This window comes from Macaca nemestrina, chromosome 18, assembly GCF_043159975.1.
Source record: "Macaca nemestrina isolate mMacNem1 chromosome 18, mMacNem.hap1, whole genome shotgun sequence".
Taxonomy (NCBI): domain Eukaryota; kingdom Metazoa; phylum Chordata; class Mammalia; order Primates; family Cercopithecidae; genus Macaca; species Macaca nemestrina.
In genome coordinates, this window is record NC_092142.1 from 30,356,967 (window position 1) to 30,371,298 (window position 14,332).

The following is a 14,332-nucleotide window of genomic DNA, read 5'->3' on the forward strand; positions in this document are numbered from 1 at the left end:
GTTAGGCCCTCCTGCATAGGGACCCCTGGGAAGGCAGTGGGAAGGCTGAGCTGTGGCTCCTGGTAGCCTCACAACTGCCACTATTTCCTGAAGCTCCTATTTGTTCTGTCAGCTAAGCCCCCATCCCAGAAGGCCTGCAACACCCTCAAGACCAAGAACAGGCCATGGTGAATCTCAGGGCCACTGAGTGCCTGGGCTGGCCGGGGCAGTGTGCCTCAGGCTCAGTGTCATTTGGGCTGCGCATGGGCTTTGGGAGTCAGACAGCTGCACTAGGCTCCCAGCTCCACCATGACCAGCCCTGTGTCTGGGGTAGGGGCCTCACTGCTCTGGAACTTGAGACACCGTAGTCATAAATATAACACACCCATCTAACTGCTTTTTCTTTGTTATCTATCTTTCTCTAAAATCCCCATGTACTACTGATCTGTTTATTTAAATTAATAAACATGTTTTACAGTGCGTATTATTCTTCCTCATGATTTCTTTACTATATTGTATGATTCCACCCATATGAGGTACTTATGTAGTTTCATTCATACAGACTTAAAGTAGAAAAGTGGTTAGTTCCTAGAGGACAAAAGGAAAGTAAAGCAGGGCTGTGGTTTAACAGGAACAGAGTTTGAGTTTTGCAAAATGAATAAAATTCAGTCTGAATGTGAATGATGGCTGCAGAACAATGTGTGATTAATTCCTCTGACCTGCACTTTTAAAAATTGTTAAAATGGTTAATTTTATGTATATTTTACCATAATGTAAAAAAGGACGTTTTAAAATGAACAGACTATAGATATCTGCAACAGCATAAATAAGTATCACTAATATAAACTTACATTTAAAAATTGATGTAAAAGTATCCATACTCTGTAATTTCTTGTATATTAAATCCAAAAATCAAAACTGAGGTTCTGGTTTCCACTAATGATGAAGTAGCTAGTTTAACAATCTCACAGAGAAAAATGATGAATCCAGGATAAAATATTATATGTCATTATAGAAACACTTCTGTATATAATAGATATATGAAATATGTGTGTATAAAAACTGAATGCATGTTTCAGCTGTGGCCCTCCATAGGAGAGATAAGTATTGAAGTCAGAATCCAGCCCAATTAACAGCCTCTTAAAAAACAACACTCTTCAAAGGGACAAAACAGAATCCAGACTCTAACTCTTGTATACAGTCTCTAGTGCACAGTTTTCAAATTCAGGATGTGTGAAGACACATGAAAATATAACACATAAACAAGATAAAAAGCATACAGTAGACATCTCCAAGATGTCCAAGACATAATCAGCAGACAAGAATTTGAAGGCAGCTATTATAAGCATGCTCATGGGGGCAAAGGAAAATGTTCTCATAAATGAACAGATGTGGAACATCAGCAGAGAAATGAAAAATAGCCACACAGAAAAACAAGAAATAAAAATAATTGCGAGCTTTTCTATAGATCAGAAACAGAAGACATAGCAACAGAATTTAACCAATCTGAGGATAGAAGTAAAAAAAAAATGTTTAAAAGAAAATGAACAGAATCTTAGAGATCTGTGGGATGATTGAGGCTGAGAAGAAGAGAGAGACAGAAAAAATTAAATGGGGTAGAAAAGTAAATCAACAAAATTTAAAGAAAATAAACCAAGTCTTAGAGACCCGTGGAATGATTGAGTCTGAGAAGGAGAGGAGAGAGACAGAAGAATTAGAAAGGTTACAAAAATAAATCAACAACTAATATCTGAAAACTTGCAAAAATTGTTCAAAAACCTCATTTTTTTAAATCTAAAGACCCATAACGCCCCCCACCAAACATACAAATAAAACCATACTAAGGCATATTGTGATTTAGGAAACTAGCAGATGGGACTTTCAATTGACTTGATATGATTTATTATTTTTACTATTCATAAGAATGCAAGTAAGTTCTCCTTAGATTTTTTTTTCTTGGAGAAAGTCTGACATGTGAGGCACAGATGACAGTCATTAAAGGCAGATGACTTTCCAGCCTTGTCTTAAATGTTCCGTTCTTTACCTTGGAAATTATTTAAATTTGTTTCTTCCAAATACTGTGGTAATATTGATGCTCCAGGGAAATGTCCCACGGAGATTCTGCTCTTGTGTGTCCACCCTGCAGGGAGCTGAGGCAGTGTCTATGACAGTTTCAGAAGCGAGTAGTCGTGCAGTACTTAACTTAAAAAACGTAATGGAAACATGAATTAAGAGAATGATCAATGTTTAGTTCTATCAGCAAACTAGAAAAAGTGATCCAAAGGGGGTATTTATAAAGAGATATTAAAAGATTTTCCAAGGGAGCCTTATTCAGGGCAGAAACGCAGACACTGTCGCTGACCCCACCACAGAAACTACCCTCATGTGTTGGTAGGGACCAAGGGGCGCTCTGGTCCTGCCGACCTGCGTTAATCACGGCCAGGAGGTCCACACTAGGACCATGAGGCCTGGGAAGCAGTCTGGGTGGGGTCAGAGACATGGTGAATGTGGCTCCCAAAGCGGCTTATGGGGTCCCTTCCCTGTGGCCGTTTCCTTAGTGGATCCAGCAGTGTCAGGCCCTTCCCCTGGGACGTTTTCTCCTCTTTATTCCAGTGGCGGGAGCCTCCCCGTGAGAGGCCCGACCCAGGTGTGGGCCACGCTGCGAGGCCAGAGGTCCAAGCGGCGCTCCTTGGATGCAGAGGAGGATTTGTGACAGCCTAGAGAACAGAGAAAATTGTTTTGAAAAGGCAAATGGCAGGTGACTAAGTACACGATGTTTCCATTTCTGGCAGTGAACTGACGGTTTCAGACAGTAACCAGGGGCCTTCTCGAGGGGATCCCAAGGAGCCTGAGAACTGCCAGGTCGGCCACCGTTACCCTACACCTAGGGACGGGCTGCACTGCGCATGTCTGAAAGGGCAGGACCGTTAGCCCCACCCCTAGGAACTGGTGCCCTCTGCCTGTGTCCTTTACCCCACCCCCCTAGGGACGGGCTGCACCACGCATGTCTGAAAAGGCAAGATAAGAGTGAGAAGGGGCGGGGTGGAGGGGAAGTGGGGGACAAGAAAACGGGGTGCGCCCAACGTCAGGCCTAGGAGTGTTACCATGGCAACCCTCCCGCGCAGGTCAGGAGAGGCAAACGGCCCTTTGTTGGTTGGTGGGAAATCGAGACCCCGGCAAGGGGGCTTCTCGAGAGGATCACAAGAAGCCTGAGAACTTCCAGGTCCGCGGCCGTTAACCCAACCCCTGGGGACGGCCACACTGCGCATATCTGAAAGGGAGCGACAAGGGGAGGAGCGAGAGAGGGTGGGGCTGAGGAAGAGGCCTATGAGAAAAGGGGCGGGGCGCGTCCAAGGCTTGGCCCGAGAGCGTTACCCTGGCAACCCTCCCGCGGAGGCCGAGAGAGGCCACCGGCCCTTTGTTGATCTGCGAGAAAGCAAACTACGAACACGACAAGCATTAGCCTGCAGCCCCAGGAGACAAGGTGTCACAATTACAAGGTGAAACTAGCGGCCCTAGCTTCACTGTCTCCCCAGCAGGAGAGATTTGAGATCAGAAAGGCTTCCCTCCGCAGGGCGAGTTTGCTGGGCTGCTGAGGAAAGGCAAGGCAGGGAGTAGAACCGTCATCAAACATTCCGGGAGTTCCGGGGTCTGATCCGCTCTCCGGCTGTTGTTCTGTTGGTGGCAGGGCAGAATGTGTAGGATGCCAGCCTGCTCCGTGCTGCGCTATGCACCTAGCCCAGGGCGCTGGGATGCGGAGCCATGCCCGCCTCACGGTGCATGCTGGGAGTTGTAGTCTCTTCACCGGTTCCCCACGGTGGGTGGTGGGGCTGCAGGAGGACAATCCCAGATTGAAACTGGAGTGGAGGCGGGGCGCGGCCGTGCAGGGAGGGGCAGGACGGTGTAGGCGGCTTCATTTACCAAGCTTTGCTGGTCATTGTTTCCGTGCCAAACCCTCGCCAAGGGGATTGAGTCAGGAGAGGAACTTGAACGGCAGGCCTGGGCTGGCCAGTGAGGAGAGTGTGTTGTTGCGAAGTGCACCCCGCCTTTGCCCAAATCAGGAATGTCTGGTCCTCACGCGGCTGCTCAGGTCGGTTTTCTCTCCCACCCTCACCTGGGCTCTTTGCAGAGCATCACGCCTGCTCCAGCCCCTGGAGCCACCTGCTTTCCTAAGCGGCTTTGGCAACTGGGCTGAGGTCCCAAACGGTGTCCACTGTGCTGCTGCCCTCCGCTGTCTCCAAGCAAAGCACAAGCTCAGCCGCCTTTGAAAGATATCCACTGCCTGGCCTGGGAATGCACAAGTTCAGAGCTTTGCAAGAAGTGACCACGGGCTGTGACTTCGTGAAAATGTCACCTTCACCAGTGCCTTTTTCGCGGGTGTGGACGTGGAGGAACGAGGGAGGATAATCATTGGGTTACCAAGGTGCTGCTAAGAGCAGAAGAAAAAAATCCCAATTCCCAGCCATGTGTCTGGTTTGACATTTCGCCAACCCATTTAATAGTGTGCAGGCCCCCAAATATCTACCTAAAGATTATGATAGTTTTGGCATTTTCCACTTAAAATTGTTGGCCTCATGTCCACTGAAGCCTGACTGGCCATGTCTCAAAGACATAGATGATGACCTGATCCCTCAGGAACAGATGGTGCTCCAGCTTTGTGGATGTGAATTTCAAGTTATGGAGCACTTGGGGGGGGTCTTTGAAATCTGCCAGGTTTCACATGTCTGCTTTGGGTGAAAAGCTGTCACCTACAGTAGTCAGGGATGTGACTTTACTTACTGGGGCTGATCTGTTGAAACTTTTTCTCTAGATAATGGAAACATCCAGGAGCATTTCCGCTTTCATGTAGCCTCTTAATAATTGACACCCTAAAGTCCTATGTCCTCAGGGACAGTTCCTTTGATTCCTGGATGGTACCAGCTTTCATGCTGTTCAGTCTAATCTGTGAAAACCTGAGCGTTAATCTCCATGAATATAAGACCTTGTTCTTTCTTATTAAAATCCCCACTTTTTGTATTCTCTTGTCTTATATTCTGAGCAGGATTTCCAAAACTGTGTTGAAAGAAGTAATGAGAGTGGGCATCTTTATCTTAAAATAAATCTTAGAAAAAAAAAGATTTCAACATTTCACCATTGACAATGTTAGCTATGGGCTATTCCTGTAGCTAATAAAGAACGTATCTCTTTATTTTGAGGTATAGTCTTTCTGTACCTAATTTGTTATAAATTTTATTAGGAATAGATTTTAAATTTTGTCAGAATAATTTTAGGCATGCATAAAAAAGTCATGATTTTTAATCTTTCTGTTGTGTAAATAAGGTGTAGGGCATTTATTGATTTCCACATATTAAAATATTATTGCATCCCAGGAATAAATCCAACTTGAACATAATAGAATGAGACCACCACTTCTCCTGCTGTCTTTTCCAGCGTTTCCCCATCTCCCCTTTTCCCTAGTTTATAAGACAGGAGAAGGGGGAGAAACCAAAAAGTTGGAAAGAAACAGAAGATAAATAGCTAGATGACCTTGGCACCACCACCTGGCCCTGGTGGTTAAAATAATAATGATAATATTAACCTCTGACCAAAACTACTAGTGTTATCTGTAAATTCCAGACATTGTATGAGAAAGCACTGTAGAACTAACTGATGCATGTAGCCCCCCCTTCACATTTTCCATGCTTGCTTTATTTATCATGACCCTTTTACATGGATCCCTTAAAGTTGCAAGCCTTTAAAAAGGCCATGTATTTCTTCTTCAGAGAGCTCGGCTCTTAAGACGTGAGTCTGCCAAAGCCCCTGGCCGAATAAAAAACCTCTTCCTTCTTTAATCCGGTGTCTGAGGAGTTTTGTCTGCGGGTCGTCCTGCTACATTACTTGGTTCCCTGACCGGGAAGCGAGGTGATTAGCGGACAGTCGAGGCAGCCCCTTAGGCAGCTTATGCCTACCCTGTAGAGCATCCCTGCAGGGACTTCGGCCAGCTTGAGCGATGCAGATCCTGAGAGTGCTCTGGGGTAGGCAATTGCCCCGGTGGAATGCCTCGTCAGAGCAGTGCACAGCAGGCCCCCGCGGAGGATCAACACAGTGGTTGAACACCGGGAAGGAACTGGCACTTTAAGTCCAGACATCTGAAACTTGGTAAGGCTAGTCTTTGGAACTTGCCCACTCCATTTGAGTGGAAGTGTGGCCTGATCACCCATGGTGTACCTGTACCGGCACTTTGGTTTTTGCTTTTGACTTGAATTGTTTGATACTTTGGTTTTGGTTTTGACCTGGCTCTGATTTCTGGATACTCTGATTTTGGTTTTGACTCTGGTTTGGTATAAACTGAAAAGGTGTGTGTGCACCCTTTTTACCCATTCTTTATTTTGTGGTGTGCGTGTGGTGTGAGCGTGGTGTTTTGCCTCGTAGGAAACATGGGTCAGACACAAAGTGAGCCCACTCCACTAGGAACTATGTTGAAAAATTTTAAGAAGGGATTTAATGGAGACTATGGGGTTACTATGACACCAGGAAAACAGAACTTTGTGTGAAATAGATTGGCCAACATTAGAAGTGGGTTGGCCATCAGAAGGAAGCCTGGACAGGTCCCTTGTTTCTAAGGTATGGCACAAGGTAACTGGTAAGTCAGGACACTCAGACCAGTTCCCATACATAGACACTTGGTTACAGCTGGTGCTAGACCCCCCACAATGGCTAAGAGGGCAAGCAGCAGCAGTGCTAGTAGCAAAGGGACAGATAGCCAAGGAAGGATCCCACTCCACTCACTGAGGGAAATCAACTCCTGAAGTTCTGTTCAACCCAACATCAGAAGATCCATTGCAGGAGATGGCACCAGTGATCCCAGTGGTGCCCTCCCCTTACCAGGGAGAGAGGCTCCCCACTCTTGAGCCCACAGTGCTTGCACCTCCTCAAGACAAACATATCCCTAGGCCACTCAGAGTAGATAAGAGAGGAGGTGAAGCCTCAGGAGAAACCCCTCCCTTGGCAGCTTGTTTGCGACCCAAAACTGGGGTACAAATGCCCCTGAGAGAGCAGCTGTATACTGGGATAGATGAGGATGGTCACATGGTGGAGAGGCGTGTTTTTGTGTACCAGCCCTTCACCTCTGCCGACCTTCTCAACTGGAAAAACAATACCCTGTCCTATACTGAAAAGCCACAAGCTTTAATTGATTTGCTCCAGACTATTATCCAGACCCATAACCCCACTTGGGCTGATTGCCACCAGTTGCTCATGTTCCTCTTTAACACAGATGAAAGGCAGAGAGTGCTCCAAGCAGCAACCAAGTGGCTAGAGGAACATGTACCAGCTCATTACCAAAACCCCCAAGAATATGTAAGGACCCAGTTACCAGGAACCGACCCCCGGTGGGACCCAAATGAAAGAGAGGATATGCAAAGACTGAACCGATACAGGGAAGCTCTCCTGGAAGGATTAAAGAGGGGAGCCCAGAAGGCCACAAATGTTAACAAGGTCTCTGAGATCATTCAGGGAAAAGAAGAAAGTCCAGCACAATTCTACGAGAGACTGTGTGAGGCCTATTGTATGTATACTCACTTTGATCCCGATAGCCCTGAAAATCAGCGCATGATTAACATGGATTTAGTTAGTCAAAGTGCAGAAGACATTAGAAGAAATCTGCAGAAACAGGCTGGGTTTGCAGGGATGAATATATCATAGTTATTAGAAATAGCAAACCAGGTGTTTGTAAACAGGGATGCAATAAGCTGTAAGGAAAATCGCAAAGAGAATGAACGCCAGGCCCGGTGAAACGCCGACCTGGTAGCTGCAGCAATCAGAGGAGTCCCCCCAAAGAGGCAAGGAAAGGAGGGCCCTGGGAAAGAAACTCAGCCTGGCTGTCAGAGTCTGCAGCATAACCAGTGTGCTTATTGTAAAGAAATGGGACATTGGAAGAACAAATGCCCTCAGCTAAAAGGAAAACAAGGAGACTCAGAGCAGGAGGCCCCAGACAAGGAGGAAGGGGCCCTGCTCAACCTGGCAGAAGGGTTGTTGGACTGAGGGGGACCGGGCTCAAGTGCCCCCAAAGAGCCTATGGTCAGGATGACAGTCGGGGTAAAGACATTGATTTTCTTGTAGATACTGGTGCTGAACATTCTGTAGTAACCACCCCAGTCGCCCCCTTATCCAAAAAGACTATTGACATAATCGGAGCCACAGGGGTTTCAGCAAAGCAAGCTTTCTGCTTGCCTGGGACTTATACTGTAGGAGGACATAAAGTGATTCATCAGTTTTTGTACATGCCTGACTGTCCCTTGCCCTTGTTGGGAAGGGAGCTGCTTAGCAAGCTGAGAGCCACTATCTCTTTTACAGAGCACGACTCTTTGCTGCTAAACTTACCTGGAACGGGAGTCATTATGACCCTTATGGTACCCCGAGAGGAGGAATGGAGACTTTTCTTAACTGAGCCGGGCCAAGAGATAAGACCAGCTCTGGCTAAGCGGTGTCCAAAAGTGTGGGCAGAAGACAACCCTCCAGGGTTGGCAGTCAACCAAGCCCCCATACTTATAGAAGTTAAGCCTGGGGCCCAGCCGGTTAGGCAAAAACAGTACCTGGTCCCCAGAGAAGCTCTTGAAGGTATCCAGGTCCATCTCAAGCGCCTAAGAACCTTTGGAATTATAGTTTCTTGTCAGTCTCCATGGAATACTCCCCTCCTGCTGGTTCCCAAGCCAGGGACCAAGGACTACAGGCTGGTACAGGATTTGCGCTTGGTTAATCAAGCTACAGTGACTTTACATCCAACAGTACCTAACCCGTACACATTGTTGGGGTTGCTGCCAGCTGAGGACACCTGGTTCACCTGCTTGGAACTGAAAGATGCTTTCTTTAGCATCAGATTAGCCCCTGAGAGCCAGAAGCTGTTTGCCTTTCAGTGGGAAGATCTGGAGTCAGGTGTCACTACTCAGTACACTTGGACCCGGCTTCCCCAAGGGTTCAAGAACTCCCCCACCATCTTTGGGGAGACATTGGCTCAAGACCTCCAGAAGTTTCCCACCAGAGACCTAGGCTGTGTGTTGCTTGGGTACATCGATGACCTTCTGCTGGGACACCCCACAGCAGTCGGGTGCGCCAAGGGAACGGATGCCCTACTCCATCACCTGGAGGACTGTGGGTGTAAAGTGTCCAAGAAAAAAGCTCAGATCTGCCGACAGCAGGTACGTTACCTGGGATTTACTATCCGACAGGGGGAGCGCAGCCTGGGATCAGAAAGAAAGCAGGTCATTTGCAATCTACTGGAGCCTAAGAGCAGAAGGCAGGTGAGAGAATTCTTAGGAGCTATGGGGTTTTGCAGACTGTGGATCTCAAACTTTGCAATATTAGCCAAGCCTTTGTATGAGGTCACAAAGGGTGGGGGGGGGGGGACCGGGAACCTTTTGAATGGGGATCCCAACAACAGCAAGCCTTTCATGAGTTAAAGGAAAAACTTATGTCAGCCCCAGCCTTGGGGCTACCCGATCTGACAAAGCCTTTTACATTGTATGTGTCAGAGAGAGAAAAGATGGCGGTTGGAGTTTTAACCCAAACTGTGGGGCCCTGGCCGAGACCGATGGCCTACCTCTCTAAACAACTAGATGGGGTTTCTAAAGGATGGTCCGCGTGTCTGAGGGCCTTGTTGCTGCTTTGCTAGTACAAGAAGCAGATAAGCTGACTCTTGGGCAAAACCTGAACATAAAGGCCCCCCATGCTGTGGTGACTTTAATGAATACTAAAGGACATCATTGGTTAACGAATGCTAGACTCATCAAGTACCAACGTTTGCTCTGTGAGAATCCCCGCATAACCATTGATGTGTGTAATACCCTGAATCCCACCACCTTGCTCCCAGTGTCAGAGAGCCCTGTCAAGCATGACTGTGTAGAAGTGTTGGACTCAGTTTACTCTAGCAGACCTGACCCCTGGGACCAGCCTTGGGCATCAGTAGACTGGGAACTATACGTGGATGGGAGCAGCTTCATCAACCCACAAGGAGAGAGATGTGCAGGGTATGCAGTGGTAACCCTGGACACTGTTGTTGAAGCCAGATCGTTGCCCCAGGGCACTTCAGCCCAGAAAGTTGAACTCATTGCTTTAATTCGGGCCTTAGAACTCAGTGAAGGTAAGACTGTACACATTTACACTGATTCTCGGTATGCTTTTTTAACCCTTCAAGTGCATGGAGCATTATATAAAGAAAAGGGCCTATTGAACTGTGGGGGAAAGGACATAAAATATCAACAAGAAACCTTGCAATTATTAGAAGCAGTATGGAAATCCTACAAAGTGGTAGTTATGCATTGCAGAGGACACCAGTGAGCTTCTACCTTGGTGGGTTTGGGGAATTCCCACGCTGACTCAGAGGCTCTAAAAGCAGCATCTGCCCCCTTCCGGGCATTAGTCACAGCCCCCCTGCTCCCTCAAGCACCTGACCTTGTACCTACTTTTTCTAAAGAAGAAAAGGACTTTCTCCAGGCAGAGGGAGGACAAGTGATGGAGGAAGGATGGATTTGGTTACCAGATGGGAGAGTAGCTGTGCCACAGCTGCTAGGAGCTGCAGTTGTACTGGCTGTGCATGAAACCACCCATCTAGGTCAGGAGTCACTTGAAAAGTTGTTAGGTCAGTATTTCTAAATCTCGCATTGGTCAGCCCTTGCCAAAACGGTGATGCAGCAGTGTGTTACCTGCTGACAGCATAATGTGAGACGAGGTCCAGCCATTCCGCCTGGCATACAAGCTTATGGAGCAGCCCCCTTTGAAGATCTCCAGGTGAACTTCACAGAGATGGCAAAGTGTGGAGGTAACAAGTATTTACTAGTTCTTGTGTGTACCTACTCTGGGTGGGTTGAGGCTTATCCAACATGAACTGAGAAAGCTCGTGAAGTAACCCGTGTGCTTCTTCGAGATCTTATTCCTAGATTTGGACTGCCCTTATGGATCGGCTCAGATAACGGGCCGGCATTTGTGGCTGACTTAGTACAGAAGACAGCAAAGGTATTGGGGATCACATGGAAACTACATGCTGCCTACTGGCCTCAGAGTTCTGGAAAGGTGGAGTGGATGAATCGGACTATCAAAAATAGTTTAGGGAAAGTATGTCAGGAAACAGGATTTAAATGGATACAGGCTCTCCCTATGGTATTATTTAAAATTAGATGTACCCCTTCTAAAAGAACAGGATATTCCCCTTATGAAATATTATATCATAGGCCCCCTCCCATATTGCAGGGACTTCCAGGCACTCCCCGAGAGTTAGGTGAAATTGAGTTACAGTGACAGTTACAGGCTTTAGGTAAAATTACACAAACAATCTCAGCCTGGGTAAATGAGAGATGCCCTGTTAGCTTATTCTCCCCAGTTCACCCTTTCTCCCCAGGTGATCAAGTGTGGATCAAGGACTGGAACGTAGCCACCATGCCCACGGTGGAAAGGACCCCAGATTGTTATCTTGACCACTCCCACCGCTGTGAAGGTAGAGGGAATCCCAGCCTGGATCCACCACAGCCGTGTAAAACCTGCAGTGCCTGAAACCTGGGAGGCAAGACCAAGCCCGGACAATCCTTGCAGAGTGACTCTGAAGAAGACAACAAGCCCTGCTCCAGTCACACCCGGAAGCTGACTGGTCCACGTACGGCCGAAGCATGAGGAATCTCATTGTGGGATTCATTTTTCTTACATTTTGGACTTATACAGTAAGGACTTCAATTGACCTTACTCAAACTGGTGACTGTTCCCAGTATATTCATCAGGTCACTGAGGTAGGACAGCAAATTAAAACAATCTTTCTGTTCTATAGTTATTATGAATGTATGGGAACATTGAAAGAAACTTGTTTGTATAATGCCACTCAGTACAAGGTATATAGCCCAGGAAATGACCAACCTGATGTGTGTTATAACCCATCTGAGTCCCCTGCAACTACCGTTTTTGAAATAAGATTAAGAACTGGCCTTTTCCTAGGTGATACAAGTAAAATAATAACTAGAACAGAAGAAAAAGGAATCCCCAAACAAGTAACTTTAAGATTTGATGCTTTTGCAGCCATTAATAGTAACAAGCTAGGAACAGTATGTGGTTCTCTTAACTGGGAAAGGAGCTACAGAGTAGAAAATAAATATGTTTGTCATGAGTCAGGGGTTTGTGAAAATTGTGCCTTTTGGCCATGTGTTATTTGGGCTACCTGGAAAAAGAACCAAAAGGACCCGGTTCATCTTCAGAAGGGGGAAGTCAGCCCCTCCTGTGCTGCTGGTCACTGTAACCCACTGGAACTAATAATCACCAATCCCCTAGACCCTCGTTGGAAAAAGGGAGAACATGTAACCCTGGGGATCGATGGGACAGGGTTAAACCCCCATGTTGCCATTTTAGTCCGAGGGGAGGTCTACAGGCACTCTCCCAAACCAGTGTTTCAAACCTTTTATGAGGAGCTGAATCTGCCAGCACCAGAACTTCTGAAAAAGACAAAAAATTTGTTTCTCCAATTAGCAGAAAATGTAGCTCATTCCCTTAATGTTACTTCTTGTTATGTATGCAGGGGAACGACTATTGGAGACCGATGGCCTTGGGAAGCCCGAGAGTTGGTGCCCACTGATCCAGCTCCTGATATAATTCCAGTTCAGAAGGCCCAAGCTAGCAGCTTCTGGGTCCTAAAAACCTCAATTATTGGACAATACTGTATAGCTAGAGAAGGAAAAGACTTCATCATCCCTGTAGGAAAGCTTAATTGTATAGGACAGAAGTTGTACAACAGCACAACAAAAAAAATTACTTGGTGGGGCCTAAATCACACTGAAAAGAACCCATTTAGTAAATTTTCTAAATTAGAAACTGCCTGGGCTCATCCAGAATCTTATCAGGACTGGATGGCTCCTGCTGGACTATACTGGATATGTGGGCACAGAGTCTACATTTGGTTACCTAATAAATGGACAGGTAATTGTGTTATTGGCACTATTAAACTGTCCTTTTTCTTATTACCTGTAAAAATGGGTGAGCTCCTAGGTTTCCCTGTCTATGCCTCCCGAGAAAAGAGAGGCACAGTTATAGGAAACTGGAAAGATAATGAGTGGCCTCCTGAAAGGATCATACAGTATTATGGGCCTGCCACATGGGCACAAGATGGCTCATGGGGATACCGAACCCCCATTTACGTGCTCAATCGGATCATACGGTTGCAGGCCATCTTAGAAATAATTACTAATGAAACTGGCAGAGCTTTGACTGTTTTAGCTCAGCAGGAAACCCAAATGAGAAATGCTATCTATCAGAACAGACTGGCCTTGGACTACTTGCTGGCAGCTGAAGGAGGAGTCTGTGGAAAATTTAACTTAACCAATTGCTGCCTACAAATAGATGATCAAGGACAGGTGGTTGAAAACATAGTCAGGGACATGACAAAGTTGGCACATGTGCCTGTACAGGTTTGGCATGAGTTTGATCCTGAGTCTTTATTTGGAAAATGGTTTCCAGCTATAGGAGGATTAAAAACCCTCATTGTAGGTGTATTGCTAGTAATAGGAACTTGCTTGCTGCTCCCCTGTGTATTACCCTTGCTTTCTCAAATGATAAAAAGTTTTGTTGCTACTTTGGTTCATCAGAAAACTTCAGCACACGTGTATTATATGAATCACTATCGCTCTATCTCGCAGAGAGAAAGTGAGGATGAGAATGAGAACTCCCACTAAAAAATGTGAAAATTCTCAAAGGCGGGAAATATAGAGTGAGACCACCACTTCTCCTGCTGTCTTTCCCGGCTTTTCCCCGTCTCCCCTTTTCCCTAGTTTATAAGACAGGAGAAGGGGGAGAAAGCAAAAAGTTGGAAAGAAACAGAAGTAAGATAAATAGCTAGACGACCTTGGCACCACCACCTGGCCCTGGTGGTTAAAATAATAATGATAATATTAACCCCTGACCAAAACTACTAGTGTTATCTGTAAATTCCAGACATTGTATGAGGAAGCACTGTAAAACTTTTTGTTCTGTTAGCTGATGCATGTAGCCCCTCCGTCACATTTTCCACGCTTGCTTGATTTATCATGACCCTTTTACATGGATCCCTTAAAGTTGTAAGCCTTTAAAAAGGCCACGTATTTCTTCTTCAGACTCTTAAGACGCGAGTCTGCTGATACTCCCGGCCGAATAAAAAGCCTCTTCCTTCTTTAATCCGGTGTCTGAGGAGTTTTGTCTGCAGCTTGTCCTGCTACAATAACATCCAATTATGTTGCCCAGGCTGATATCAAACTCCTGGATTCAAGAGCTCCTCTCCTCTCAGCCTACGGAAGTGCTGGGTTTAAAGGTGAGATCCACTATGCTGGGCCATGTGTGTACATATATATAAATAAACACATATAAAAATATA

At 46.2% G+C, this 14,332-nt stretch overlaps 2 protein-coding genes and 1 pseudogene across 3 annotated transcripts; 2 read left to right on the forward strand and 1 right to left on the reverse strand.

Annotated features, from left to right (window-relative positions):
• Positions 1-1,858: 1,858 nt before the first annotated feature.
• Positions 1,859-3,917, reverse strand: LOC105482991 (TP53-target gene 3 protein-like; annotated as a pseudogene).
• LOC105482989 (endogenous retrovirus group 3 member 1 Env polyprotein-like) lies at positions 3,396-14,136 on the forward strand. 2 transcript variants are annotated; one of them, XM_071084473.1, is made up of 2 exons: positions 3,396-3,479; positions 11,351-14,136. In XM_071084473.1, the coding sequence occupies exon 2, from the start codon at positions 11,616-11,618 to the stop codon at positions 13,656-13,658; it is 2,043 nt and encodes a 680-aa protein (XP_070940574.1). In that variant the 5' UTR covers positions 3,396-3,479; positions 11,351-11,615; the 3' UTR covers positions 13,659-14,136. The 2 variants fall into 2 exon arrangements, with proteins under 2 accessions (XP_070940574.1, XP_011741830.2); XM_011743528.2 differs by lacking the exon at positions 3,396-3,479 and adding an exon at positions 9,385-10,774.
• LOC139359759 (retrovirus-related Pol polyprotein from transposon gypsy) lies at positions 3,477-9,416 on the forward strand. The gene is made up of 2 exons (XM_071083692.1): positions 3,477-3,796; positions 4,109-9,416. Exon 2 carries the CDS (start codon positions 7,902-7,904, stop codon positions 9,414-9,416), a length of 1,515 nt encoding a protein of 504 aa, XP_070939793.1. The 5' UTR covers positions 3,477-3,796; positions 4,109-7,901.
• Positions 14,137-14,332: the final 196 nt, after the last annotated feature.

What these genes read in the sequence shown, in the direction of transcription:
- LOC139359759 (XM_071083692.1), top strand. Translation starts at nt 7,902, where the DNA reads ATGCCCTCAGCTAAAAGGAAAACAAGGAGACTCAGAGCAGGAGGCCCC.
- LOC105482989 (XM_071084473.1), top strand. Translation starts at nt 11,616, where the DNA reads ATGAGGAATCTCATTGTGGGATTCATTTTTCTTACATTTTGGACTTAT.